At 35.4% G+C, this 26,248-nt stretch overlaps 5 protein-coding genes across 5 annotated transcripts; 1 reads left to right on the top strand and 4 right to left on the bottom strand.

The window, feature by feature from the left end:
- The first annotated feature begins 5,769 nt into the window (after positions 1 to 5,769).
- On the top strand, positions 5,770 to 8,243 carry LOC109705479. Its single transcript, XM_020226211.1, has 2 exons — positions 5,770 to 6,367; positions 7,499 to 8,243. The coding sequence occupies exons 1-2, from the start codon at positions 5,887 to 5,889 to the stop codon at positions 7,540 to 7,542; spliced, it is 525 nt and encodes a 174-aa protein (XP_020081800.1). The 5' UTR covers positions 5,770 to 5,886; the 3' UTR covers positions 7,543 to 8,243.
- A 709-nt stretch (positions 8,244 to 8,952) lies between these two features.
- LOC109705481 (probable proteasome inhibitor) lies at positions 8,953 to 12,761 on the bottom strand. The gene is made up of 9 exons (XM_020226214.1): positions 12,520 to 12,761; positions 12,234 to 12,420; positions 11,966 to 12,139; positions 10,991 to 11,071; positions 10,050 to 10,127; positions 9,933 to 9,964; positions 9,786 to 9,846; positions 9,600 to 9,677; positions 8,953 to 9,372 (listed from the first exon to the last, which is right to left on the bottom strand). The coding sequence occupies exons 1-9, from the start codon at positions 12,680 to 12,682 to the stop codon at positions 9,300 to 9,302; spliced, it is 927 nt and encodes a 308-aa protein (XP_020081803.1). The 5' UTR covers positions 12,683 to 12,761; the 3' UTR covers positions 8,953 to 9,299.
- A 2,782-nt stretch (positions 12,762 to 15,543) lies between these two features.
- Positions 15,544 to 16,138, bottom strand: LOC109705478. Its single transcript, XM_020226210.1, has one exon. It carries the CDS (start codon positions 16,057 to 16,059, stop codon positions 15,715 to 15,717), a length of 345 nt encoding a protein of 114 aa, XP_020081799.1. The 5' UTR covers positions 16,060 to 16,138; the 3' UTR covers positions 15,544 to 15,714.
- Positions 16,139 to 19,387: 3,249 nt separating this feature from the next.
- LOC109705483 lies at positions 19,388 to 19,835 on the bottom strand. The gene has a single exon (XM_020226216.1). The coding sequence runs from the start codon at positions 19,808 to 19,810 to the stop codon at positions 19,457 to 19,459; it is 354 nt and encodes a 117-aa protein (XP_020081805.1). The 5' UTR covers positions 19,811 to 19,835; the 3' UTR covers positions 19,388 to 19,456.
- A 2,625-nt stretch (positions 19,836 to 22,460) lies between these two features.
- Positions 22,461 to 24,545, bottom strand: LOC109705482 (transcription factor UDT1-like). Its single transcript, XM_020226215.1, has 4 exons — positions 24,218 to 24,545; positions 23,508 to 23,708; positions 22,736 to 22,912; positions 22,461 to 22,647 (listed from the first exon to the last, which is right to left on the bottom strand). Exons 1-4 carry the CDS (start codon positions 24,476 to 24,478, stop codon positions 22,570 to 22,572), a joined length of 717 nt encoding a protein of 238 aa, XP_020081804.1. The 5' UTR covers positions 24,479 to 24,545; the 3' UTR covers positions 22,461 to 22,569.
- Positions 24,546 to 26,248: the final 1,703 nt, after the last annotated feature.

Here is a 26,248-nt window from a genome sequence, read left to right as displayed (position 1 = left end):
AGTCTAACGAAGCCTATCGTCGATTCAAAAACTTTATTATCAAAAACGACTTAGGAGCAGGAGGGGTCCGTTCTCCTAATAGCACACAAGACCTACTATATATATATATATATATAGAGTTGAGCTAGAATACTATCGATAGCAAACGGGCTCTTTTGCCACTCATTTGTTTTCGATGATGGAGCCCTCAAATCGACGATCGGCACCGTTGAACATGATCTATATCACTTGAAATATTTAGAAATTAAATTTCAAATATTTTTGATATCATTGACCTAATGATCAAAGGGTTTCAAAATTTGTAATTTTAATGGTCGATATGAGGTGTTTTCTCATTTAACGGTGTAAAACTATCTAAATCAATTGAATTTTGGTTAGAAAATTTTTTAAACTATTTAGAACAAGATCTACACTCTCGATCTTGATTACAAAATTCCTATTATCACTTTTTAGAGGATATTCATTTTCAGCCGTTCATTTTTACGCCCACTTGATGAACGAGAGAACAATATCGGAAAAATATGAAATTTGATTTCTAGATACTTCAAGTGGTATAGATCATTTTCAACGGTACCGATCGTCGATTTGGAGGCTCCATCATCGAAAACAAATGGGTGGCAATGGAGCCCGTTTGCTACCGATAGTATTCCAGCTCCACTCTCTCTATATATATATAGAGAGAGTTGAGATAGGATACTTTTATAAGTATCACCCCCATGGTGCTATTAGGTTTTTAGCCATTGGATCTACTTCTTAATTACTAATAGTTCTTGGGTCAAATACTATTCTACCTACCACCACCTACCACCATCATCTCAACCTCACATCTCTCCATCCAAGGACTAAAAACACTAAAGCACCACCCAGGTGATACTTGTAAAAGTATTCTAGCTCCCCTCTATATATATAGATATATATATATATGAGTTGAGCTAGAATACTCTCGATAGTAAACGAGCCGTTTTACTATCGAGTTGTTTTCGATGATAGAGCTTCCAAATTGACGATCGGCTCCGTTAAATATGATCTAAACCATTTAAACTACCTAGAAATCAAATTTCACGCACTTTCGATATTATTTTTATCCATCTAGTGAACAGAAAAATGAATGGCTGAAAATGAATATCCTTTAAAAAATGATGATAGGAGTCTTGTAATCAAGATCAAGAGTATAGATCTTGTTTTAAATAGTTTAAAGAATTTTCTAACAAAAATTCAATTGATTTGGATATCTTTACACCGTTAAACGAGAAAACGTCCCTTATCCATCATTAAAATTACAAATTTTGAAACCCTTTGATCATTAGCAAATGATGTCAAAAAGATTTGAAAATTGATTTCTAAACACTTCAAGTGGTATAGATCATGTTCAACGGAGCTGATCGTCAATTTGGAAGCTCTATCATCGAAAACAACATAGGTTAAAACGGCTCGTTTACTACTGATAGTAGTTAGCAAAACTCTCTCTCTCTCTCTCTTCTATACTATATGTATAGTCCATATGAACATAATTAGATAGCTATTGATACTCTTCAACAAGGATGCACCACTCATGTCATTAGGTTTTAAATGGTATTACTTTTTGATTTTAAATAGCCTTTGATTAAAACCACTATCCACCTCCCACCACCTACCACCAATCCATTCTCAACTCACATCTCTCCATCCAAAGGCTAAAAACACATCAAGTATCACATCCCATTGCGATACTTTTACAAGTATCTAGTAGCCCTACTCTATACACTATATAATATATATATATATATATTATATATAATATATATAGAGTTTTACTATCAATTTAATTTCGATGATAGAGCTTTCTAATTGACGATCGGCTCCGTTAAATATGATCTAAACCATTTAAACTACCTAGAAATCAAATTTCACGCACTTTCGATATTGTTCTTTTATCCATCAAGTGAACAGAAAAATGAATGGTTGAAAATGAATATTCTTTAAAAAATAATGATAGGAGTCTTGTAATCAAGATCAAGAGTATAAATCTTGTGTTAAATAGTTTAAAAAATTTTCTAACAAAAATTCAATTAATTTGGATATCTTTACACCGTTAAACGAGAAAACGCTTCTTATCGACCATTAAAATTACAAATTTTGAAACCCTTTGATCATTAGGCAAATGATGTCGAAAAGATTTGAAATTTGATTTCTAAACACTTCAAGTGGTATAGATCATGTTCAACAGAGCCAATCGTCAATTTGGAAGCTCTATCATCGAAAACAAATAGTTAGTAAAACGGCTCGTTTACTACTGATAGTATTCTAGCAAAACTCTATATATATATATAAAAAAATAAGAGTGAGGCTACTATGCTATCGGAAGCACACGGAGCCTTCCGTGCTTCCAGCTCGTTTTCGATGTTGCGACTTTCGAATCGTCGATCGGCTCCGTTAAACTTGATCTAGAGTATTTGGAGTACCTAGAAAATAAATTTTATTATTTTTCGATATCATTTGCCTAGTGATCGAATGGGCTCAAAATCAACAAATTTTAATGGCCGTAGTGAGCCGTTTGCAAGTTTAACGGTGTAGAAATATCCAAATCATGTGAAATTTTGATAGAAAATTCTTTATACTATATAAAACAAGATCAATATCTTTGATTTAAAATTTTAATGTCATATTATTACATTTTGTAAGATTTTTATTTTCAGCCGTTGATTTTGAGCCCCTTCGTTCACTAGGCAAATGATATCGTAAAATTATAAAATTTATTTTCTAGTACTTCAAATACTCTAGATCAAGTTTAACGGAGCCGATCGACGATTCGAAAGTCGCAACATCGAAAACGAGCTAGAAGCACGGAAGGCTCCGTGCTTCCGATAGCATAGTAGCCTCACTCTATATATTTATATTTATTTCCCCCTCGCCAGGTTTGTGAGATTTTATGTGATATTTATGAAGTTAGCTCCCCACATTTCTTGCTCGCCCGAACACTAAATTTGTATTCATTTAGTATAATAAAATTATTAGACAGCAAAGATTAACATATATATAGTAGATGCTACAAATGCAAAAGTTATTAAACACTAAGTGGATTTTCATGTTGAGCTTGCACTCAAAGGCTCAAACTATGAGGCAAGATGACACTTTAGTCTCAAATTACTAATTTGTTTGTATTTTTTAGCTCAATTTTTTCAGAATGGTTTGAAGATAGTAATATCATATAATTGGTAGTAATATAACAACATACGGTTGATAAGTCAAAATAATTAAGATACTACATTACTGGCTTAAATATCAGCAATATATAATAATTCGAGCCAATAAAGTTATGTTGTAGTACTTAATTACAATAATAGTAAAAAAATATGAGTCAAGAAATTATAATAAATCAAAGTTTAAGACAACAAAAATGTCACACATCATAGTTTGAAAGCAAAAGTAAACTGTAGCCAATTCTATTTATCCATATTGTTAGAAAATGCTATTTGTGCATTAAAAAAAATATATATAAAACTTACACCTCCTCATCCTAAGATTTAAAAAAAAACTCCCCCCCCCCCCCCCCCCCCCCCCCCCCCCCCCCCCCCCCCCCCCCCCCCCCCCCTATTTGAATTTTTAGAATATATATATAAAAAACTGACAAGGACAAGGTCCAATATAGTCATTATGAGTGAAAGTGTAAAAATTTACATCCTTTTTGAAATGTACAGGCATATTATATTTTTAACAGAGAAAGACATCTTATGGGAAGAAGAAATAGAAAAGGACTAAACAAGCGTCGTTACTTTTCAATTTTTTTGAGCTTGTCTGTAGACTTCCTACGCGAACCCCTCAAATATGGATATTTTTCTAAAGGTTAATTTTATACAGGTCGTTACAAATATAGTAAATTATAAATATATTCCTACAAAGTTTAATTTTTATATGTTGTCTATATAAAAGTTCTAATATTTTAAAATATATTCCTTTGGTTTGTTACTATTAAAGTACTGTTTATTTTATAAGTAAAACAACTTTTTTGCAATTAATTGAAGATGGGTAAAAAAATTAATTCACCTTATTAAGTTAACTAATTTTTTCTAACGAATCCTAACGGTAGAGATATATTTGAAAATATTAAAATTTTTATAAAAACAACATATAAAGTTGAACTTCATGAGAATATATTTACTATTCACTATATTTGCAGAAACCTGTATACAATCAACCCCTTATTCGAATATCCACTAAGCGAAAAGCCCGAGTCCTATTTGTAAAACGCAGAAGTGGATACCGAGTACCCATCTTCAAAATGAAAACTCGGATAACGCTCACTGAACTGAACTGAACTGCTCTGCTACTGATTGTTTCATGTTTCATGTTTCATGTAGCCACTAATAAAAGATTCCATAGACAATGCAGAGAGAGAGAGAGAGAGAGAGAGAGAGAGAGAGAGATTAAGGGGTGGGGTGGGGTGGGGTGGTGAAGTGTGAAACACCTGAGTTTTGGAGTTATTTCAGGTTTCCTACCCAATCAAAATCCTCTCGCATTGCGTTCCCAGTCTGGCGATGCCATTTGGACTCTTCCCATGCCCGAAAGATTCCCACCTCCGACCCGTTTTCATTCCGCATCGAAACGCCCGCAAACGGCCGAAACCGAAGGCTTCATTATATTTATTTTATATTTATATATATCCATCCTCTTCCACACTCGGACGAAAATGTCTAAATCACCCCTGTTTATTATTAAATCCAATTTAATGCGCGCCTTGAGGAGAACCTTATATCATTTTTAAAAAAACTAAATTACAAAAAAAAAAAATCTATTTTTTTCTTTCTTACTTTTAAAAATTTATATTTTATCTTTTTAAAACTTTAGAAATATTTTCGAAAAAGTACGGTATTAATAAAAAGGGTAAACTAATTAAATTACCTTTACTTCTTCCTTCCATAATAGTGATAAAATCCTGACGGAAAGAAGTTAAATGCACAATTTGAAATATTGAGAAGGTAAAATACAGATTTTTTAAAAATTAAAAAGAAAAAAGTACAAAAGTGAGTATTTATATGGAGATTTTCTGTAATTTAGACTTTTTAATAGATAAAAAACGTATAGGGTTTATCTTTTAAAATTTTAATTTTACTATCTAATTTTCTAATTTGTTTGGTTTGAATCGGTTAATAATACTTATTTTAATAAATTTATAATTACAAAAATTACATAAAATATATTAATTAAATATACAAAAATAAACGACGGATAAAATATAATATTTGAAAATGTTGGGTAAAGAAAGGCGGTGAATGTTGCCAAGATCTTGGTTGAAAACATTGATAAAAAAATACGATGCTTAAAGGTTTTAGATGTATATTTCTAGTTTATTAAGCACTGTAAAAACTTTAATGTAAAATTTAGGCACAATTCGTTAACGGCGTGTAATAAATTACTGCAAGCAAAATTATTTTAGTACTCGTTAGTTAGAGAACTATTTTGTGCTTACAAAATTAATTGCATTTAATGAGTATTCGTAAAGCTTTTAATTATATATATATATTTAAATGCTAAGTATTGGAAAATATTTTTCGATCTGAATTTAAGATAAGAAAATAATAATAATAATAATTTTAGTGCACTTATTTACTATTATTAATTTGTTAGATATCAAATTTGAGACACTTTTGTTTTATCTAGCCTTTATTGAAAGATTATTATTATAAACATTTTCTTAATTACCTAATTTGAAGAAAGGGGTAGTTTAGTCATTTCACTCTTAACAATTCCCACTCCATTAGTGTGGTTCTTCGTTATAATTCAACACCCACTTTCCATTTCCATTCCCTTTCCCCACTCACATATTCTCTCTCTCTCTCTCTCCTTCTCCAAACCCTTCTAAAACCCTAAAAACCTCTCCGTATCTCTCTCTCTCTCGATCTCCGCTCCATGGGAAAGCTAAAGCTCTCGCCTTTCCCCTCCCTCTCACCTCTCCCACCGCTCTTCCTCCTCCTCGTCCTCCTCCTCGTCGCCGCCACGTCCGCCGCCGCCATGGGCGGCGGCAATAGCAGCGTGCACGAGCTCCTCCGCGAGCACGGGCTCCCGGGGGGGCTCCTGCCCAGAGGGGTCGAGACCTTCTCCCTGAACCGCTCGTCGGGCGTGCTCACGGTGGAGCTGAACCGGCCCTGCTACGCCAAGTACTACGACGACGCCGTCGCCTTCTTCAACCGCTCCATACGCGGCAACCTCAGCTTCGGGGCGCTCCGCGGCGTGGAGGGGCTCGCGCAGGAGGAGCTCTTCGTGTGGCTACCCGTTAAGGGGATCCTCGTCTCCGACCCCACCTCCGGTGTCATCCTCTTCGACATCGGCCTCGCCCACAAGCGCCTCTCCCGCTCCCTCTTCGACGACCCCCCCGACTGTCGCCCCGATGGTGAGCAAACTTAAAAAGACCCAATTTTGATTAGTGGTTTATGGTCTTCGTTGAGTTTATTGCGTTAATTTTTGTTGTTTCAGTTTCTAGTTTGAAGTGGGTGTTTAAGTGTTTGCTTAATTGCCCCACCGGTGGTGAAAGTTTTTTTTTCCTCTCTTTTTTTCTAATTTGAAATTGATAGATTGGTCCTTTTTTTTCCTTCAAAAAAAAGGATTTTTTTTTTTTAATTTCCTTTGACATGATGGTTATCATCTATCTTTACTTACTTGCAGGCATATGTATTCTCTCCTTATTATTGCTATAATTGAATTTTTTATACTTGTAAACTATGCTAATTATTGTGAGTGAGTTATGTTTGAATTATGCTTAGTTGCTGTTAACTAATTTTAATGACATGCATGCTTTTATGAAGTAGTAGAAACTAAGATATTTTTAGTCGAAATCAGGGCAACTGTTTCGTATTCAGCTCTCATAGTATAGTATTTATTGATCCAAACACACTTGTTATGCATACTCCGAGTTATCACACTGCTATTCTCTCTTCCATGTTTGCTTGTTCTTAAAAAATAAATAAATAAATAAATAAAGGGCCTTCCTTTTTGTTCTTTGCAATCACATTTTTCAACTCTATGGATGTGTTGTACTCAAAACAAAAACCAAAAACAAAAAGTCTCTGCATGTGTTGAAAATTTCATCAACTGTTCATTTCCTTAAGTCACCCCACCGACTTGTTTACTTTGACAATTTTACTCTTACCTATTATTTGATTTGATTTACTAGTCCTCTAAACTAAAATTTTTGACAATTCCTCTGATGCAGCAATATTATTTTGAACCAGAAGGTTTTTATCTTCAAGCCTTTATTTGTGATTAAATTTTTTCTTGGATTTGTTTGTTCACTTAATATTGTCTCAAAAATTCATCTTTTTCTGTTCACATTTATACTATGCCTTTCAGTGTGAAACTCTTTCTTTAATTGATTAAGACCACCATTTTCTGCAGTTCTGATAGTTAGAATGTCCTTTTCTTTGCTTTAATGATGGATTCTGTCCTCATCTTTCCTCACAAGCTGTTCCCATCTACATATAATACACTGCTCACTGCATATATATGGTATTGTTTGATACTGCAGGGCTTCTCGGCAGAAAGGGAGGAGGGTTCCAGGAGCAGAGATAATAAGAAGAGGAATATTCTGCAAGGAGAAGTTCTGCATTATTCCCCTCTTCCCTTTTTGTCTCTTCTTTCTTTTGGCTGCATCTATAACTGGAGTGTCGTAAATGGGAATGTGGAATTGATTGTCTATTAGAAACTTTCCTCTCCACCCATCCATCATCTTCCATTCATGGCAGTAACTTTCTCGTTGCGTATAATATGGAAAATAGTGTGATGTTGTTTGTAGAGGGTCTGTTTGGTTGTGCTGTAGGCTGTGATAATTTTTCTGATATGATAAGTGCTTCAAATAATGCAGTAAAGTCGGAAGTCGGAAGTACTGGTTTGGGGTTTCTGTATTTAAAACTGGAGTAGAAGATTCAGATTGTCCTCTCTGTGAAATCGTCTATCGGAGGCGTAAACGCTTTTTAAAAGCAGAAACAGAAGCGGATCCAAATAATGCGTCATTAGTGTGTGAGTAAGAAAATCAAGTTTTGAGTTGAATGTTTGTATTGATGTATAGCTTCTTGGCCCCTTTCAAGCTTGCCATCTGTGTATCTAATAGTGTTTGGTGGATGTGAGATTACATGAGCTGTTTTTGGATTGTTCTATTCGTGACAGGTACTAGTAATAGAAATTAATGCTGTTTTTTGGAATGTCCATATTATTATTAATGTACGTACTACTAGAGATTGTTTTAAATTAATGGATTATATATATTTGTTGGATGTTGTGTTCCATGGCTCCATCTGTTTATCTTTTTAACTGAAGTTAAGGAAAACTTTTTTTTTTTTTGTTGCATTAAATCCATAAGTAACAAAACAAAAAACAACAAAAACAATGAATCTCGGATACCGATCACTAAGTCCTTTGCCATTTACGTTAGGGACAGATCGGTATAACTACTTCTCGAAAGATCAAATTTTGTGCTTGAATAGGATTTGCAGCAGATTATTCGGTGCATATATTATCTATGTAGACATTGTAAACGATATATTTACGTAGCCGATAATTATTAAGCACCACACATGCATTTACCTATTCAAATACGACTCATGTACATTCATTATAATTAAAACAAATAAAAGTGGAAACCGAATCATTGTAGGAATTGTGCTTGTACGCCAAGGTCAAATCTAACTAAGCAGATCCATCCCACGTTAATTTGATTATATGTTTTAACCTATGGAGTCAAAGTTTCAGGAATTTATGTTTTTTTTTTTTTTTTTTTTTTTTTTTTTTTTTTTTTTTTTTTTTTTTTTTTTTTATGTTCCAGCCTTTTGGCTTGCTAATTTTATTTTACTTTTATGTTCCAGCCTGATTTACAGTGCAGTGTTGTTAGAAAAAGTACTTCGCAAATACTACAATAGGAAAGAAGCAATATATCAAATATATCTCACCAACAGGTTCTCTCCATATAAAACACATCAGAAGCACTAAAATAAAACTGTCTTTTAAGGCTCTAAAAATTCATTAATGATGATGACGTCCCACAAGCAAAAGTGGATCTAAGAAGAGAGATCACCCTAATTGGCTCAAGGAACTCAGAAGAGTTCATGATGCTACTAAAAGCAGAACATGGTAATGAAAGGACACAGTGCACCACATTCACAGGAGTATAACACCATAGAACATCTTTTTTGTCATATATTTAGATGCAACAGAAAGGAAACTTATTGCACTGTCTGTCAGGTATATGTCTGTCAGCTATATATGCGGCAAACATATGCATGCATCAAAACCATGGTGAAAACGCAAAATTGCCGCGCAACTGAGGCAACACTCTATATGAAGTCAGGGCCTTGTTGGAAGAATTCAAGATCTGGATGAGTACCGCCGCCGGGCCTCCGCTGACGCCTGCATAGAATTTACAGCAGAGGCTTATCAGAAACAGAAATTTACCGCACCAACATATTAAAATAAGAAGCAATTTATAAGATAACCAGACAGGCGAAAATAAACAATGTCTACAATAAGCATGCTATGGTTTTTTTAATCTTATAGGCGAACATCAGATAATGAATACTTTGTGGCCACAAAACTTGGTTCATCTATTAGTTGCTTAAATATCTATTGAAGTGTACCTGACAAAGCGACCAGGCTCAAAGCCTGGAACATCAGGAGGACCAATGGGATCGAACCGAGCACCAGGAGGTACACCACTGTATCAGATTTACATGTATTAGTACCTTTAATACAAAATGATTCTGTAGATTTGGACAAGATAAGCAGATTTTGATGATACAGAAAAATAAATAGATGTTACTCACGGCAATCCACCTAGAGTATCAGGGCGTCCACCAGGAGGGAAAAAGATTGGATTATTTGGCCCTGTGCAATGATAAGAGCATTAAGCAAATTTCTAAGAATTAATTGAAGTAATCCGATATTGTATAACTGAAGAATAAGTTAATTACCTACGAGCATGTCTCCACCGATTCCGGGACCCCTGAAATGAATGAATATGATCATATGAGATCATAGATTGGATAGTAAATTATACGACATAAATATGGTGAGGCTCGAAAACAAACCTGTTAGGATAAAACCCAGCACCAGCCCCAGGGATCGCGTCATTGTAGTCAAATGGGGGAACTGGAGGATATACAATACTACATACAAAGATAAAATATGACCAAATATGAATTAAAAAAATGTTTCAATTCTATTATATGTTAGCTGAAACAAAGTGAAATCACATTAAAAATATTAACAACATTAAAGCTAGAGGGAAATAAAGTGTATTCAGACTGGTTGAGAATTAAGACGCAATACCAAGCTAAAAGTGTCAACATTCATTTTTATTTCTCTTTTGTAATTCCGAAACCCTTACGGCAGACATCACATTATTACCCATATATAATCAACGACACAATAAATTACTAAGAACTCATTTAATTGCCAACTCAGCTAACGGTCCTGCTCAAGGTCAATCTAATCTACATCAGACATTCTTATTTGTCTTTTCTCTCATTCCCGGCCTTTTCTTTCCCTCCTAGATATCTTTCTTATCAGATGTGTCCATGTAAAAAGTTGTTAGCAAGCAAATTGATGAATTCTTTTCGTATCAGTTCTCTTCATCTTGTTCACAAACACATGCATACACTAAGAGGATGACCAAACTGAGCACTACCCTTGCCAGTTGTATTTACATTTGAACCCCTCGAGCACAGCCTTTTACTACCTCTAGTGCCATAGATTTAGCGGTAGACCTAGGCTGTGAGTCGAATACTCATGATGACTTAGTGAGAAGTCCGTCTAGCAACTGCTATTGCAAGTAACAACTGTTGTTGCAAGTAACAACTGTTATTGCAAGTAAATACATTCCCTTTTTATCTTTACTTGCCCTTAAATTTGTGGTTGATCCAGATTTGGAAGTTTATTATTACAATCATATAAAGAAAATAAATAAAGGATAGAACTAGAATACCATGCAACTGCAAATAAAAAGCAGAAAAGGACTCAAAGCACCTACTTTGGTGGTTGACGCTGATCCTCAGCTGGAACTCCCACAACCGATTCAGGAGTGTTTAAGTCTATATCAGGCCCTTCATAACTGGAAAACAGAGAATAAGCCACAAAATTGTCGTGTTGTGCCATAAAAAATAGCAATTAATCATGATATACGAGCATACACGAATGCAACCACAGTATAGTAGGGAGGGGGGGCAACCAACCAGAGACCTACTCAATACACATGCATCAAGTTGTATCGTGAGAAAGTGAAATGTTTCTTAAAAGCATATCAACCTGTGATATTGTTCATTCATGTCATGAATTATCACATATTCTTCCAAATTCACTTTGACACAAGTTCAAATGCCTCTACACCTACTAACATCTTGTCTCGAAGCCCACTAATTACCTACAGAAACTTGGCCCTTATTCAACTTCCCTAATTATCAATTAATCTCTCTCCTGTGCTAAATTTATAACCTAAATCTTTCAAAGTTGCTCCTTCCAACACCCAACTACCCCAATACTGCCAAAGCATTATGCTACACTGTTATGCTTTTATTGTACTTCCACAAATCTCCAATGCATGATCTGTGATAGAGCACCAAGTAACTAATAAACCTTTACAAACCCACAATTATACTGAACTACACTCAATTGGTTATATAGTTTATACATGATTTGTCAGTTGAAAGGAGAATGGTGTTGCACAAAGAAACCAGTCTACCTGTCGAATAATATATCAATGTCACATAGCAGATATCGCTGGTACATACAAAACATTTAAACAGACAAACCTTGTTGCATAACAACCACATCACAAATCTTAAATCACCAAGCAATTAACACCGTTAACACATATCTCTAAGAGGCTTCTATGCATTTCTCAAATCAGTTTTCAAAGTAATTTTTCTAATAAGTTAAATGGCACAAGAATTTAATGATTAAAACTAGTATATTAAACTCAGAGATCCAAATTTCAAGTTGAAGAGACCTGCGAGAAGATGAAGAGGTCTCGACTTTGGCATTCAATTTTCGTTCATATCCATCCTCCAATTTATCCAAAACACTAGACTTCAAGCTCTCAACAAGGCCCTTAAGATCCTTGTACATATCCCCATAATTTCTCGGTTGATCAACACCATCGTCAGACAAGTAATCCTTCACACTGCAACCACGAACAGTAACACAGAATCAACAATAACCACACAAATTGCCCAAAAAAAAGGAAAAGGTTTCAATTTTTACAAACGAATCCATACTTGATTTGGAGATGAAGAGGTTCCTTTTGCTCCCCTTCAAGGTTCAGCACATCTACAGCGAGCTTATCTCCAATCGCCAAGCACTTGACCAGAACTCGCTTTTTTACCCCCTTCTCATTCTTAAAGTAAACAAAAGCGTAGCGATCTTCAAGCTCGTTCCACCCATCGATTCCCACCTCCTCCTCCCCTGCAATGCAACACAAACAACAAATCAAACAAAGAGGAATTAGATCGGAACCCGAGGGTTTCAAAGAGAGATGGGATCGGGGAGGGAATTGATACCAACCGGAGGGGAGGTGATCGGTGAAGGCGCTCTTCCCGGCGGCGGCGAGGGAGTAGCCGGCGGCGAGGAAGGAGGCGTGGACGGCGAAGGCGACCTTGTCGTGGGAGTTGCGAAAGAAGGGGCGCGAGGCCCTGATCACCGCCATGGCCGAGCTCTCCGTCGCCATTGCTCTCTCTCTCTCTCTCTCTCTCTCGATCTCGATCTCCTCTGCCCTAGGGTTTAAGGTTACGGTTTCGTTCAATCCCCTACGCCCTTTATACGGCGTTCTATAGCGTTCTCTGCTTCTCTCTCTCTTGCACCGCTTTACTTCTCCGGGAAAAATTGTTGCGTGGACGAAGTTCACCACGTCATCCGTGGACTGCAAAAAAAATAAGAGGAATTAGATAAAACTTTTTAGTTCTAAGTTTAACTATAAAAAATTAAAAATTAAAATTTGACTATACAATTAAATTTAAAATTATAACTTATCCTCAAATTATATATATATAGTAAATAATTGTTATAAAAAAAAAAAGATATGATGAAATTTAATGAAGGGCGAAAGTTTAAAACGTATATAGAGATTGACAGTAAATGCTGTACAGTCTATGGCTGACGTGGTAAACCAGGCACTGCCAATAATTTCCTCAATGCATCCGCCGCAATCTGTTTTCTTGGTGCTTACGAATGAACGAAGACGGCGCCGAGGTCGAAAGCTCGCCGACTCCTCGGAGTAGGAGAAAGTCGGCAAGTGGCTTGTTTGCGGTGCCGAGTCCATTGGAACTCTGCAAAGAACCATGCTAGTTCGTAAATCGTAAGTAACCGACTCTATTGTTGATTACAAAATTTTTCTTTTTACAATAAATGAAGGATTTACTTAAACATTTCTTAAATCCACTAAACCAAATCAAGCAAATAATGCAAGAGCTTACTGATTCTAAAACGCGGTGTAAGTCGATAGGCTTTGAGATCATGGTTGTGCATGAATGTTATCCGTCAACGATGCCGAGAGAATTAATTCTGGCGGACCTGCATATATGTGCTATGGAAAACTAGTAATCTAAAAGTTTATTTTAACTTCTTGCCATAGTAAATTTTGTTTGTTAAATAGTGCACGATTGCCACTCATTGGAATAGAAAAATTGTTTTAAAGACAACGCGATCGATCGAGCACTTATTCTCAAACAGCAAGATTCCACGTGCGTCATAGAATCATAAATATCACATTAAATCAAATCAATCATGATCGTTCCATCATATATTCAAAAGATTTATTGGATCAGCAATGAATCAAGCATCAATGATTGAGAGATGAGTTTTTGCTATCACCAGCTCAACATGCATTTAAGCACCTGATATATATGAGGTTCTCTCTCTCTTTCTCTCATTAAGTGCAACTTACTACACTCTGGATGAGCCAATATTATGTTTTGAAGGTGGACCATATCACCTTACAAGGATCCTGGCCTTATGAGGTGCATTCATGTAGTAGCTCACACACATGCACGCGCACGTGCGCTGGGGCCACAAAAGAAAAAGTGAGAGCGCTCCAACCAAACATTTGCTTAATTTCACGACTCAAAATTGAGCCTGAAACAAGTGTGGTCATGGTTGGGCACACGTCGATACATAGCGCACACATTGGTCGAACTAGCTAGTCATTAGTTTCATGGGTCCAGCAATTAAAACATGGACCGATGACCACTCATAATCATGCATGAATTACTACCAATTAAAGCAATATTATTGGATATATGATGATCAGCTATATCTGCACATGTTAGGCCTACCTTCTTTTAATCCTTTGAAGGTGACATGACCATGATTTTTAATATCTCCCATGCATGTAAAGCAAGATAAGATCTATTGTTTCTTTTTCCATGAAGGATATATATATATATATCCTTGCATATGTCACACCGAAAAAAGTAGTAGTTTCGTGTTGGAAGATGTTGAGAAAGCGTTGAAAATATATAACCACTAACCTTTTTTAGAAATAGAGAGAATGCAACTCGGTTGAATGACGCACTAGCAAATTATCAGCTGAAGACTCAATATCTCAGCTGCTGATAACTTACTTTATTTCGTTAGTGTGGCTTACACCTAATTAGTCATACTCAAAAAGGGAAAGGGTAATTCGCAGAATAATAGTACTAGTAACTCAGTTTAAGATTTCTTTTTTTTTTTTTTGAGAAATAGGTAGCGAGCTAGCTGATTCATTCATTAAGTTAAATGAACTGGGCATACATGTTGGAAGCAGCTTGGGCTTCCGAGAAACAGACAAAAATACAGGCAAAAAAAAAAGTAACAAGCATAAGAAGAGCGTAGAGGCTGGGGTGGAAAAGAAATAAATTAAGAAAAGAAGAAGGGGTAGAGGATCGCTTTTAAAACATGGCTGACCAGCTACTGGTGAGAAGTTTGACACACTCTAGTTTAAGTATTTCTTATTATTAATAGGTCTAAGCAGTATTGTTGCGTTAGCTTCGGTAAATCATAAAAAATAATGGAAACCAAATCTAGAGCTTAATTCGAGTTTGGAAAATATCTATGTTAGCAAAGATAAATGGGGTGTGATTGCATTAATTATAAGATCTTAATTGAACAAATTAAGTCCACATGTATTCAATAAACCTTTCTTTGGCTAGAGACCTGACCTAACATCTACAAGATACTAAACACTAATGACAACTAATTGAAAACCACAAGCTCATGGAGAAAGTTTGGCCCCACCCCTACTTTTCTTTTTTCTTTTTTCTTTTTCTTTTTTTGTACAATGTATATGGCTCTTTCCTTTTGCCATTAATTTATTTTGATAATTAAGCATCAAATGATTGAAGTATTGTGAAGGGTTAATTTTAAGCAAAGGGTGAAGTAATGATTCAACACCTACTCCACATGTTTATGATCTCTACATTTTATGAGAAGAAGAGAAACCAAAAGAAGAAAAGTAATGACATATGTACGAAAGGAAAAAAAAAAAAAAAAAACAATGATGAATTAAGTAAGCAATAAACAATAGCTGTAGCCATTTTTTGCAAGAGTGGCAGAACCTATTTAAATTTAAACAAAACTAAGGAAAATGGGGAAAAACATAGAAGAATATTTTACACAACATATCCTATCCATTTCAATATCCAAGATGGCCTCTTTATACATTGATTTTCACTTAAAGTAGCATTTGTAAAACTTGTTTAAGCAAAACATGTTAATACAACCACTTCAAGATTTCTCATCTTCCACTCTTTCCCTAGTGACTCTAATGTAGCAGAAGACGGCGGCGAGGATCGCAGTGGCGAGCCCACCGAGGATCACTTCCCCTCCCGCGAACGATTTGTCGAAGGCTCGATGCTGTCGATGATGAGGCAGGCTGATCTCCGGTGCGCCCGCAAAAGTTGTCATATGTAGTTCAATTGGATTCAAGCTTGAAGATGGTGCATAAGCCATAGTGGGCTCACCTGCATTGGCTCTTTCGACCGTCGAAAGAGGCCGAGCTACAGCGACGATGACGAGGAGATTAGCAAGAAGTAAAAGAGAGAAGAAATGAGGAGGGAGGGGAGGAGCCATTGATGGTGATTGTTGGGGTTAGAGATTTTTGGAGCTCTCTTGTTGTTGCAGTAAGCCCTTTATACAAGGGTGGAGTTGAGGGGGAGTTGTGTTGCATGATATGAATTACTGCTTTTTTATTTTATTTTATTTTATTTTATTTTATTTTTGGTTTTGTTTTTATTTTTGGTAAAAGACAGTGGGGCACTTTTTATGTAGTTAGGTGGTGGTAGATTTCAGTGAAGATTCCTTTCATTACAGGCCCATTGGCAGCTGGTGTTGCATGCACCTCCTATTTTTTAAAAATATACTATATATAATTTTTTAAATATTTTTTGTTTGCCAAACAAACAATTTATAGAATTTTTTATGACAATATATTAAGTTAATAAATCTCTAAGTTTGGTGGAGCTAGCTTCTGTCCCGATGCATTCCGAATAACTAGCTAGAGAGCGAAAATAAAAAATAACATCACTCGTCCTGAATCCGCTTCTACCTAAAAAAAAAAAAAAAGCAGCAAAAAATAGGGGACCCTTGTTTTTTTCCTTTAATCCGTCCTAATTCTCTTTTATTCTGATCTATTCAGAATAAATCGATAAGTACTGTAGACAAAAAAAAAAAAAAAAGATAAAAGTCAGTCCTTCTCCGCCTCCGAATCCGTCTCGTTTGTCGTTTGCATTTCTAGTTTTATTTGTGAAACAGCAAAGATTATAAGAAAATTTTAATTTAAGATGATATGACTAAAATAGGTTGCTTGAATAGTATTCTCATTTGTGATAGGACTGCAGTTATAGAAATGACACCTGTAGCACTATAAATTAAAGAATGGACAGCTAGATCTTACTTCAGATGGGAAAGAGAATTTCTGCGTGGTCCATTCCAATGATAGCTCAGTAAATACTACTCACTCATTGGTGTTTTATTAGGTCCTTTTAATTTTCTTTTACTTTATTTTTTTATGTGTTAGGGAATGTTTTCGAGTTCATCGAATAACAAGCAATAAAACCAAATCCATATCCATTTAGCTTGTTTTAGAGCTGGGTTTCAATTGGATCTTCCTTACCTTAAATAGGAAAGGCATAAATGTAGCTTAATATATAATAGGCTAAATTACAAAAAAATCTCTGTAATAATCCGTTTTTTTACTTTTTTCTTCTGACATTTAAAATCTACACTTTATCTTTTTTAAAATAAAAAATATTTATAGGGGGATTACGTTATGTAAAATGACCATTTCGCCCCTCGCCATTTTCGTCTTCTTCCTCATCTTCCTCAGCCGTCCCTTCGATCGACCACGATTCCCACCTCAATTGGCCGCAATATCTATCCATTTTCTTCTCCACCTACTCCTCTTCTCCTCCTGCATCCTCGCCGTCTCTCGATTTCGACGATAGTAGGGAGAAAATCGAGGTGGGTGTTGATGGAGAGGTAGGCAAGGGCAACAAGGACGAAGGCGATGCGGCGGAGGAGGGCGAAAGGGATGTAGGTGAAGGCGAGGCAGTGGAGGACGGCGAGGCGGCGAGCCGGAGGGAGGCGAAGCAATAAGAAAGAGGGCGGAGGGGTATTTTCGGCATAAAAAAATATTTTATAACAGAACCTTAACGGTAGGGGATGAAATGCAGATTTTTCATTTTACAAGAGGGCAAAGTGTAGGTTTTTAAATGTCAGGGGGCGAAAGTAAAAAAGCGGGTTATTACAAGGGGATTTTCTGTAATTTAGCCTCTCTAATGTGTAAAATTGTAAGCTTTACCTTGGTTAATTAAATGTGTCCATACTTTAATTATAGTTAAAACTTAAGTTGTATCAGTGTATTATTGGAAGTGAATGAAAAATAATATATATGTACCATTTTCATTTGCATATTTTCAGGAAATGTTAGAGATCAGGAGACATAATGCTACTTATCCATAGAACACCTGCATCATTAGTATTAAAAGTACGCGCACGTTCAAAGATAAAAAAATATAGTTTAGTTATGGCACAAGTTGTTTCCCCCTGCAATGTGTACTCTGTAAGGTTCTCTATGTTTCGATGTTTCCATATTGTTATACTCGCTAATCGCCTTCGATTCATAATTAAGTCCCACAAGAACATGGTGTGTGTGTGTGTGTGTGTGTGTTTTGACTCATTAGAGACAATCAAGAGTACCAACCACCAATATTGTATGAAAAGGTTATTATATAGAAATGTTTTGCCTCCCGAACTGCTATAATCATACTTTGAGTACCATCTCTGTCTCTGTAGTAAGTTAAAAGTTTTTTTTGAGAGACAGGTAGCACGCTACCCGCTTCGTTTGTTTCACTTAGAAATAAACTTAGCTGAAAATGTGAATCAACTAGGATTCGAACTTGGGTCTCGGGTACCAACCATTAAGTTCTTTGCCACTTGCTCTAAGAACAGTCGGTAGTAAGTTAAAAGTTAATGATGGATTCTTCCGAAAAAAAAGGGAAAAAAAAAGAAGTTACTGATGGATTGATTGTTTATATGTTTCTGTACTGTAGCATTACATCTCTGTACATAGATAGTGAGCAATTAAAGCATTAACATAAACCAGCATCATAATTATCGTATTTAATTTATCAAACTTGATGTTGAAGATGTAGGAAGTTCGAAGTTCCTGCCAGCTGTAATACTAGCCATATCTCCTGATCACTTTGAAAATTGCAGAAAACTAGTCTAATATGAAGTGCAATTTGTTTTTTTCCTTCTTCTGCTGCTGCTTCTTCTTTTGATCCGACATGAAGTCGAGAATTTTGCACGCTTGAAATTGTAACTAATGGAGTAATTTGGTTTCGTATAAAGATTTCGACTTGCGCGAGATTAGTGCTCAGATTAGTGCTCAAGTAACTTTTTTGTGCATGAATAGTACAACTAAATCTTCACCACAAAAAGGAGTTCAATCATTTCTTTCCAAAAAGAGAAATTTGGGAGAAAGATATCTTTAGAATATAGCTTAATTAGTATCTCATTAGCTTTTCAAAAGCAAAGTTAAAAAAAAAATAGTTCCTCATGTATGGAGTGAGATTACTAATAGAGACTAAATTATCCTTTTGTTTGTGAAGTGATAATATGACTAAATTATCAAAAGGCCCATAAAATTTATTGGTTATACTTTACTTTTAAAGAAATGCATTGATTACTAACATTATTCAAGATTGCATTTTTCCTCAGATTATCTCGAATAACCATATTTATTTCTTTCCTTTTTTGATTTGAACTCTTAATTTTAATTGCATAATCCTCTGATCAATGCCCTGATCAATAGTTTGAAACTTCTGTAACATTTGCAATCATGTCATTTAATTCTTTCTGTATGACACAATATCAAAAGGATATAATTTGTCTGTAACAATATATGTAATCTTACAAGGGTGGCCAAAGAAGAAGCAAAAGAGATAGAAAAAAAAATTGAACAGTTTCAAGACTTTGGCTCTCCGCTTTTCCGCCTAGTGATGCGAATGTAGCAGAAAACAGCGGCAAAAATGGCGGCCGCAAGCCCTCCAAGTATGATCTTCCCTCCGGCGAGAGATCGGTCGAACGGCCGGTGCTTCACATGTGGATGAAAGCTTGCAGGCCCCTCCGCAGGTCTCGACTCGAAAGAAGCACTAGAAGTTACAGCATAAGAAGAAGAGGAAGAAGAAGGGGGATCAGCAACCATTGGCCTATCAATCTGAATTGCAGTGGTCCTATCGACAGTCGGAAATGATCGAGCCGTTGCGAGAGTCGTAACAATATCAGCAGCTAATACACAGAACAGAATCACGCGAGCCATCGATGGTTTACTGCAGTGTCTCAAACTTGGAACCCAAAGAAAGATGAAGAGAGAATTTGTAGTACAAAAGAGTGGAGATTTGTGGCCTTATATAAGGGCTTATACATAGAGGTTTGTTAATGACTTTGTTTGTTAAGTTTGGTGTGAAAGGATTGGATTAGTTTACTAAGTTAGATACAAGGAGTGTTGGGTGGGGGGGGCTTTCAATGTTGGATCTTAATTTCAGGTAGTGGGAAAGTCACACTGATTTATTATTAATTTATGTTACACAAAACAAAGTTTTTTTTATTGATTAAGGGAGGTGATTACTGGGGTGGATGGTTTTATTAAGGAGTGACACCTGTTTCTTTACATAATGACAAGGATTAATTAACAACTGGGTTTTCTCATTGGGGTGAGTAGCAGGACTTGTGTCCTACACTAGAATCTGAAATTGATTTATAGAAGCCTCTTGGAAAATGGTGCATTGCAGTGTACATTGAGGGGTACAGCAGGATCACATTTTACAGCAAATTAATCAAATTTAAATGATGCTCTGCTCAAACTATTTTAACAGTTGATTGCGAATTCTCAGAAGAAACTTAGTCTAAAGACGAAGCCCTTAAAATCGGTTCACTCGCAATAATGTTCATTATTACTATTCTAACTATTCGGAATTTTTACAAAAGTGTTGTTTCGGTAGAAACAATATACTCGTGTAAAATTGTAACGGGTCTAAGAGGTGATAGGAGTATTCCCTTAACGCTCTTCAGATCAGAAACTTTGGACTTTTTTATTTTGAGTAAAACATTGGACTTAATTGAGTTCAATAGATGATCACCAAACTCGACATCTTCGCTCATCACTTTGTTGGCATATAAATATTTTTCGCTTAGTTGGCACTATAACAAATTTTATGAGACAGGAGCTTCTTCGTGCGCGAGGATGTCCTCTCTCTGCTTCTTCATTTGTGACAGCTACCCCCGTGCGGCCTTATTGTCTATATATTTTGATGGACTAATTGCTTCTTCTCTAGTTAACTTTCCTTTTCTTAATTCGACGGTATTTTGCTATATCGGAGCATAAAGGCATACTTTTCTAATGTAGGATCAACAAAAATTGAATGATTAGATCTTTTTAGTAAGTTTGCCAAGGCAAATTTTACAATTAGTACCAAAAGCTAATTTGGTTTCAATTTGTGTTTAATGGCCATTTCATAACTTTTAGACAAATATGCCGGAGTTCAATTAGGGTGTTTCAGATCATTTTACATTGTCCTTATATTATCCCAAGATAAAATAAGATCTTAATGTGCACATTATGTGTTACCAACTCTCAAGTGAGCGTCTAATTGATGTCCCTGAGACGAGAAACAAAAAGGCCTTTGACGATTCATTACCGTATATAATACTGTTTCGACTTATGATAAAGCCAAAATTTGTACCGCAGATCGAAAGCAATCTACCTTTGGTTGGCATTATTTATAAATTTATGAAATGGAAGCTTCCTGATATGTGAGTATCTAATCTGAATTGCATGACTAAGTTTTGGTCCTTTTGACCTGCAGAATAGCAGATACTATGAGAATGAGTTGTCTTTCACATAATTAAATTGGAAAATTGCTTCAAATGTACTTAGAATCGGTGACATGGTCATTCAAAAATCTGATAGACAGATCAATGCCACCTCACTGAACCTCGGAGTGACTCGGAATCTCTCTGCATTTGCTGTTTTGTTAATTACGATCTCTGCACACGAGCGATAAAGTCTCGATCTTGTAGCCCATAGATTCTTCTTGCTGCTTACTGATGTCTGCTGTCACTTGTTAGATATCCGTATGTCGGCAATTGAATTATCATACAAAGTTACTGATTTGCTTTTATACTAAAATGAACCAAAACTATACCAAGTTGGAGACAAGGCCATGACAATGTACATTTGATTCAGCCTGAAAGATTCTTCTTTTTTTATTGATCCTTCTAAACAAAGGAAAAGTACAATGCCCAAGGCACAACACTTGGCATTTTAGTGGAGTGATTAGCCTATATGTTGGGAAAAGATTGGTTCAGCATCAATTGGATAATAATACAATTCTCTTTTATAAAAAAAAGTAAATAATCTTAGCAAGTTAGCGTCGTCCGCCAAGTTTCTTCTCATTTTCGAAGAATTTATATGCTTGTAGTAGTTGTTCATGCTTTTCGTCTTATATTTCCTCGCATTCCTTAGCAGTTTATTTCATGAATTCACCCAGTAGAGCTAATTTGCCGAGGCCTATAAGCACATGGCCTATAAGGCTTCCTTGGAAGAAACCCAAAAAATTACCATTTACCATTTACCAAGACCATGTAGATAAATAATAAAAGTTACAAATAGTAAAAGCTGCATTATTTTACTACATTAAATATGGTAAAAATCTAATTAACCTCCATTTTATTACTTAGGTTTTTTGTTGAAAGTATCACAATCAGAAACCAATGTGTGAAAGAGCTAAACAAAAATGCCACTGTAAATGATTTAAGTTACTAGAAAAGATAGAAAAGGCTAGTATTAAAAATTTTTAATACTAGCCCACAAGTAGAACAAAAAATTTAGCTTAATATCCATACTCAATAAGCTTTTCAACTAATCATATATTATTTTGTAATTCTGCATAAGATTCAATTGCTAGGAACCACAAGTTGTTCTATATGTTTATATTGCTGACATTTGTTATAAACTACAAAAGCATGTAACATTTAGTGGCTTCAAATCAAAGTCATAAAGATCAATTCTGAAGCAGCTCAATTTTCCGAGGCTCCAACAAGTGCTAACAAAAGATTTCTTAATTCTATGATTTCACCCTCTTCTCCTTCCTTCACCTATACAAAGAGAAAAAAAAAAGAAAAACATAAACAATTAATCACTTACTTCACTAGTAGAAGGATATTTTAGTTTGTGTGGACTCACCTCAACGGAGAACACGCTCTTCGAGAAGCCGAAGAAGGCCACAGAGCTTATTTCAGCAACCTCTGCATTGAAGCAGCTCAGAGCTTCTAGAACTTTGGTGAACTGCCCCATCCTGTTCTTGCACATTATCTTCAGCTGGTACTTGTTTGGGCCCATAGGTATTAGCTCAACCTGCCCCTGTTGGCAAAGAGTATCAAGCATTTCTAAAGTGGTTAGGAGACAAAATGCTACAACACCAAAAAAATTATTTTGTCTTTTTTTTTCTTCTTCCTCTTTTTGAGCATTGAAATGTTTATCCTCCACATCCAAACCACCTCCCCATGCATTTCATTGTATACTTTCACTATTATACTAAATGTACAGCAAAACACAGAACAACACAAATTTGATGGGAACAGTCCTCAATTTCAAGACTATCCTATCTGCTATTAATCACGTGAATGACACGAATTTCAAAGCCACATGAATGACAAATGTGACGGTCTCACATTAGAGACCATCCTCGCCAAGTGTTTTTTTTTTTTTTTTTTTAAAGGACTAGGATAGGTGACTAGTATTTTAAGTTTAACAAATTTTTTTAGCTTAATCTCTATCACCTCCTATTCTTTTCTCCTTTTATTGGATGTTTCTATTAAAATCTCTTCTTAAAGAAAAAACCAATATATCAATTGCTTTTCATAATAATTTACTTTTAAACTTCTACTTTGGAAACTCAAAATATTTAATTTATCTATCATTTTAATTTTCTTGAAAAATAAAAAAACTAAATTACCTGACATTGCACTGTCACAGAGGGAGCAACTGTTTCAGAACTTGGACTCCTCTGCTTCTCTCCCTCCTCATCTTCATTTGCTTCATTTTTATGAATAAGATCTCCATCTGTTTCTAAGAGCTCTGTTTGTAGATCAAGCACTTGCTTCTGCAGCAGCGTAATGTAATCGATCGCGTCGGTGAGGGTCGATTCCTTGCTCATCTAAAATCACCAAAAACAATTCCTTAACAACAGCAAAGAAGAGTTTTTTTTTTTTTTTTTTTTTTTTCCTTTTACCAGATTGTTTATTGTAAAATTGTAAAATATATAGAGACCATCCCATCCCAACTTTTTTTTTTATTTTAGCAATTTCAAATCAGTTACATAAAAATTTTAATAAATTTAATAAAAATGCTGTTAAATTTAACATTTTTAATCATTTTTTAGCAAACAATAAGACTACAAGTTCCACCAATAATCCACAACTAACAGATAAAAAAACCATTAATAAGTCTGATATAGTCCTTAATTAAACTATCTATAACAACTCCGATTAAATATTTTTTTATTAAAGAAAAAAACAACAAAGTTACACAAATAATTTCCAAAATTAATAGCCTAATAATAATTAAGCGGGGTGGTCCTTACTACATTAATAATAATTAAAAAAAAAGATAACTAAAAAAAAAAATTGGAAAAAAGGGGAAATAAAGAGAAAAAAAAAATTGAACCTTGGTGATTTTGGGCACGATAGCACGGAGGGCCAAGATGTTGGTGTTGAGCTTCCCCCTCCTCCTCCTCTCGGCCTCCAGATTCTTCGACTTGAACCTCATCTCCCACTTCTCCATCGGCGTCTCCCCGCCGATGCCACCCTCCATGTCGAGCACGGAGTCGACGAAGTCGCCCTGCAGCTCCGCCTCTAACTCCGCCTCCGCCTCCGCCTCCGCCTCGGCGGCCTGCGATGCAGCAGCGCCCCGCGGCCGCCGCGGCATTGGTTGTTGTTCGCTGTAGAAACTTCTGCTTTCCCCAACAAGTAACTCTCGATTCACTACTCTCTACTCTCTCTCTCTAACTCCAACGTTTTTTACAGGACATGGGGGACGAGGAATCAATCTCATGGTGGCGGCGAAAGGACTGTGAGAGGCCGTACGATTCTGTTTGGGTCGATACAGACTATTAGCTGGACCGGGTCTACTAGACCGGTCAAATTATATACCAGGAAACCGTTTCGCGTCTCTATTAGCTGTTTTTTTGCTTCTACTTATGCTTTTAGCTACATAGCCAATTTTATAGAGTGTTTGAGAAAATATAAGAGTCTGATTCTATTTTTTATTATGCTTTTGGTTATAATTACTTATTACAAAATATTTGATAGTTAGAAAATTTGTAAATTTTTGTGACGACATTTATTTAGGATTACAGTTAGATTATGTGCGGCAAAAAAAAGACACATTGTGTATATGACAATAACTTGATTAAAATATATTTTGTGGTCTGGTTGAAGAATTCGCTCTTAGTTATTTTTTTCGATCAGAATCTTAGCGATTTTAATACCAAATAAGCCCGTGGAGTGCGACCTTACTAATGCCCTATAAAATTAAAAGCTTGAAGTCCGGAGTTTCTCATTTGACTGATGATCTTTGCTCTTTGTAACTGGTCATGGATGTAGTGGTTGAACAATCAGTAACAAGTGTTCATCCCTTTAGCAGATGCGGTTTTTGGCGGAGCAGTTATATTGTTGGCGGTGATTCTCACACTGTTACTCAAGTTTTCTTGTTTAGAAATGTTTTTAGTGTCACCCACTAAAAATAGCCAGATTAATTATACTCTTATTTATATATTGATTGCTTAATTAACTATCACTTTGTCACTTTCCCTGTTTTCTTTTTCTCAAACTAAAAAATTTTTTTTTTTTTTGGGCTCCTTCCTATGTGAGAGGGAAATGGTGCATTAAGTGATCCACAACAGTATTATTTATTAGCAATTTTTTTAAGAAAATTGGCATTTTTTGCATGTATGGAGGGGTCTGAAAATCCGTAAATGATTATCTATAACCTAGAATCATAAGTGATTGTCGGTCAAAAATTTTGCACTATATTTTATGTTCTCAGAGCTATTCTTTTCTTTCTGTTTATAATGTGTTAAATATATTCATGTTTTTCATGCTGATTTTTCATTTTTTTATTTTTTTGTTTGCTTCAGTTGCATAATTTCATCAATTCTAATTTATTTTTACTCCCTCAAAACATTAAAATCAATACTTCATCAAGATCTTCTTTCCTGAAACAATTAAATTAAAAAAACTAAAAAAAAAATCTCATTAACTGTGTCAGAAAGACTCCTTTCTTAATAGCATGGCTATTGCCATGAATGATCAGAGGCTAATTTGAGATTAATAAAATAGAAGGCAATACCTGTTGGAAGTCCGCTCTTTAGTTGGGGGTTTAAAAAAGCACCCCAAACATGACAATATTTGTACTTCAAACGCAAATCAAATTAAATTTAATTTAATTGCTGGAACTTTTCGGTTTATTTTTAAATGACTAAAATTTAAACTTCATTTGGAATTGCGAGAATTGTTGTGATGAGAAAATAGTTCTGTTGTTTCCTTAGTAATATTTACTTCAGAATATCGTGATGTGTCGGTTAGCTATGAATATTTCTACGTCTCACTGTAGAACCATAAACATCCCTATATAATTTATCCAACTCTATTTTATAAATAACCTCAGATAATTTTATACAAACTATAGTCTTAGTTT

Source organism: Ananas comosus, unplaced genomic scaffold (assembly GCF_001540865.1).
Source record: "Ananas comosus cultivar F153 unplaced genomic scaffold, ASM154086v1, whole genome shotgun sequence".
NCBI lineage: Eukaryota > Viridiplantae > Streptophyta > Magnoliopsida > Poales > Bromeliaceae > Ananas > Ananas comosus.
This window is presented reverse-complemented; position numbering and strand designations above follow the sequence as displayed.

What these genes read in the sequence shown, in the direction of transcription:
- LOC109705482 (XM_020226215.1), bottom strand. Translation starts at nt 24,478, where the DNA reads ATGCCGCGGCGGCCGCGGGGCGCTGCTGCATCGCAGGCCGCCGAGGCG. An exon ending in TCGTGCCCAAAATCACCAAG is followed by an intron (nt 23,709 to 24,217) that starts GTTCAATTTTTT and finishes TGGTGATTTTAG; the next exon opens with ATGAGCAAGGAATCGACCCT. An exon ending in CTGTGACAGTGCAATGTCAG is followed by an intron (nt 22,913 to 23,507) that starts GTAATTTAGTTT and finishes CTTTGCCAACAG; the next exon opens with GGGCAGGTTGAGCTAATACC.
- LOC109705483 (XM_020226216.1), bottom strand. Translation starts at nt 19,810, where the DNA reads ATGGCTCGCGTGATTCTGTTCTGTGTATTAGCTGCTGATATTGTTACG.
- LOC109705479 (XM_020226211.1), top strand. Translation starts at nt 5,887, where the DNA reads ATGGGAAAGCTAAAGCTCTCGCCTTTCCCCTCCCTCTCACCTCTCCCA. An exon ending in CCCCGACTGTCGCCCCGATG is followed by an intron (nt 6,368 to 7,498) that starts GTGAGCAAACTT and finishes TTGATACTGCAG; the next exon opens with GGCTTCTCGGCAGAAAGGGA.
- LOC109705481 (XM_020226214.1), bottom strand. Translation starts at nt 12,682, where the DNA reads ATGGCGACGGAGAGCTCGGCCATGGCGGTGATCAGGGCCTCGCGCCCC. An exon ending in CCTCTTCATCTCCAAATCAA is followed by an intron (nt 12,140 to 12,233) that starts GTATGGATTCGT and finishes TCGTGGTTGCAG; the next exon opens with TGTGAAGGATTACTTGTCTG. An exon ending in GATCAGCGTCAACCACCAAA is followed by an intron (nt 10,128 to 10,990) that starts GTAGGTGCTTTG and finishes CTTTGTATGTAG; the next exon opens with TATTGTATATCCTCCAGTTC.
- LOC109705478 (XM_020226210.1), bottom strand. Translation starts at nt 16,059, where the DNA reads ATGGCTCCTCCCCTCCCTCCTCATTTCTTCTCTCTTTTACTTCTTGCT.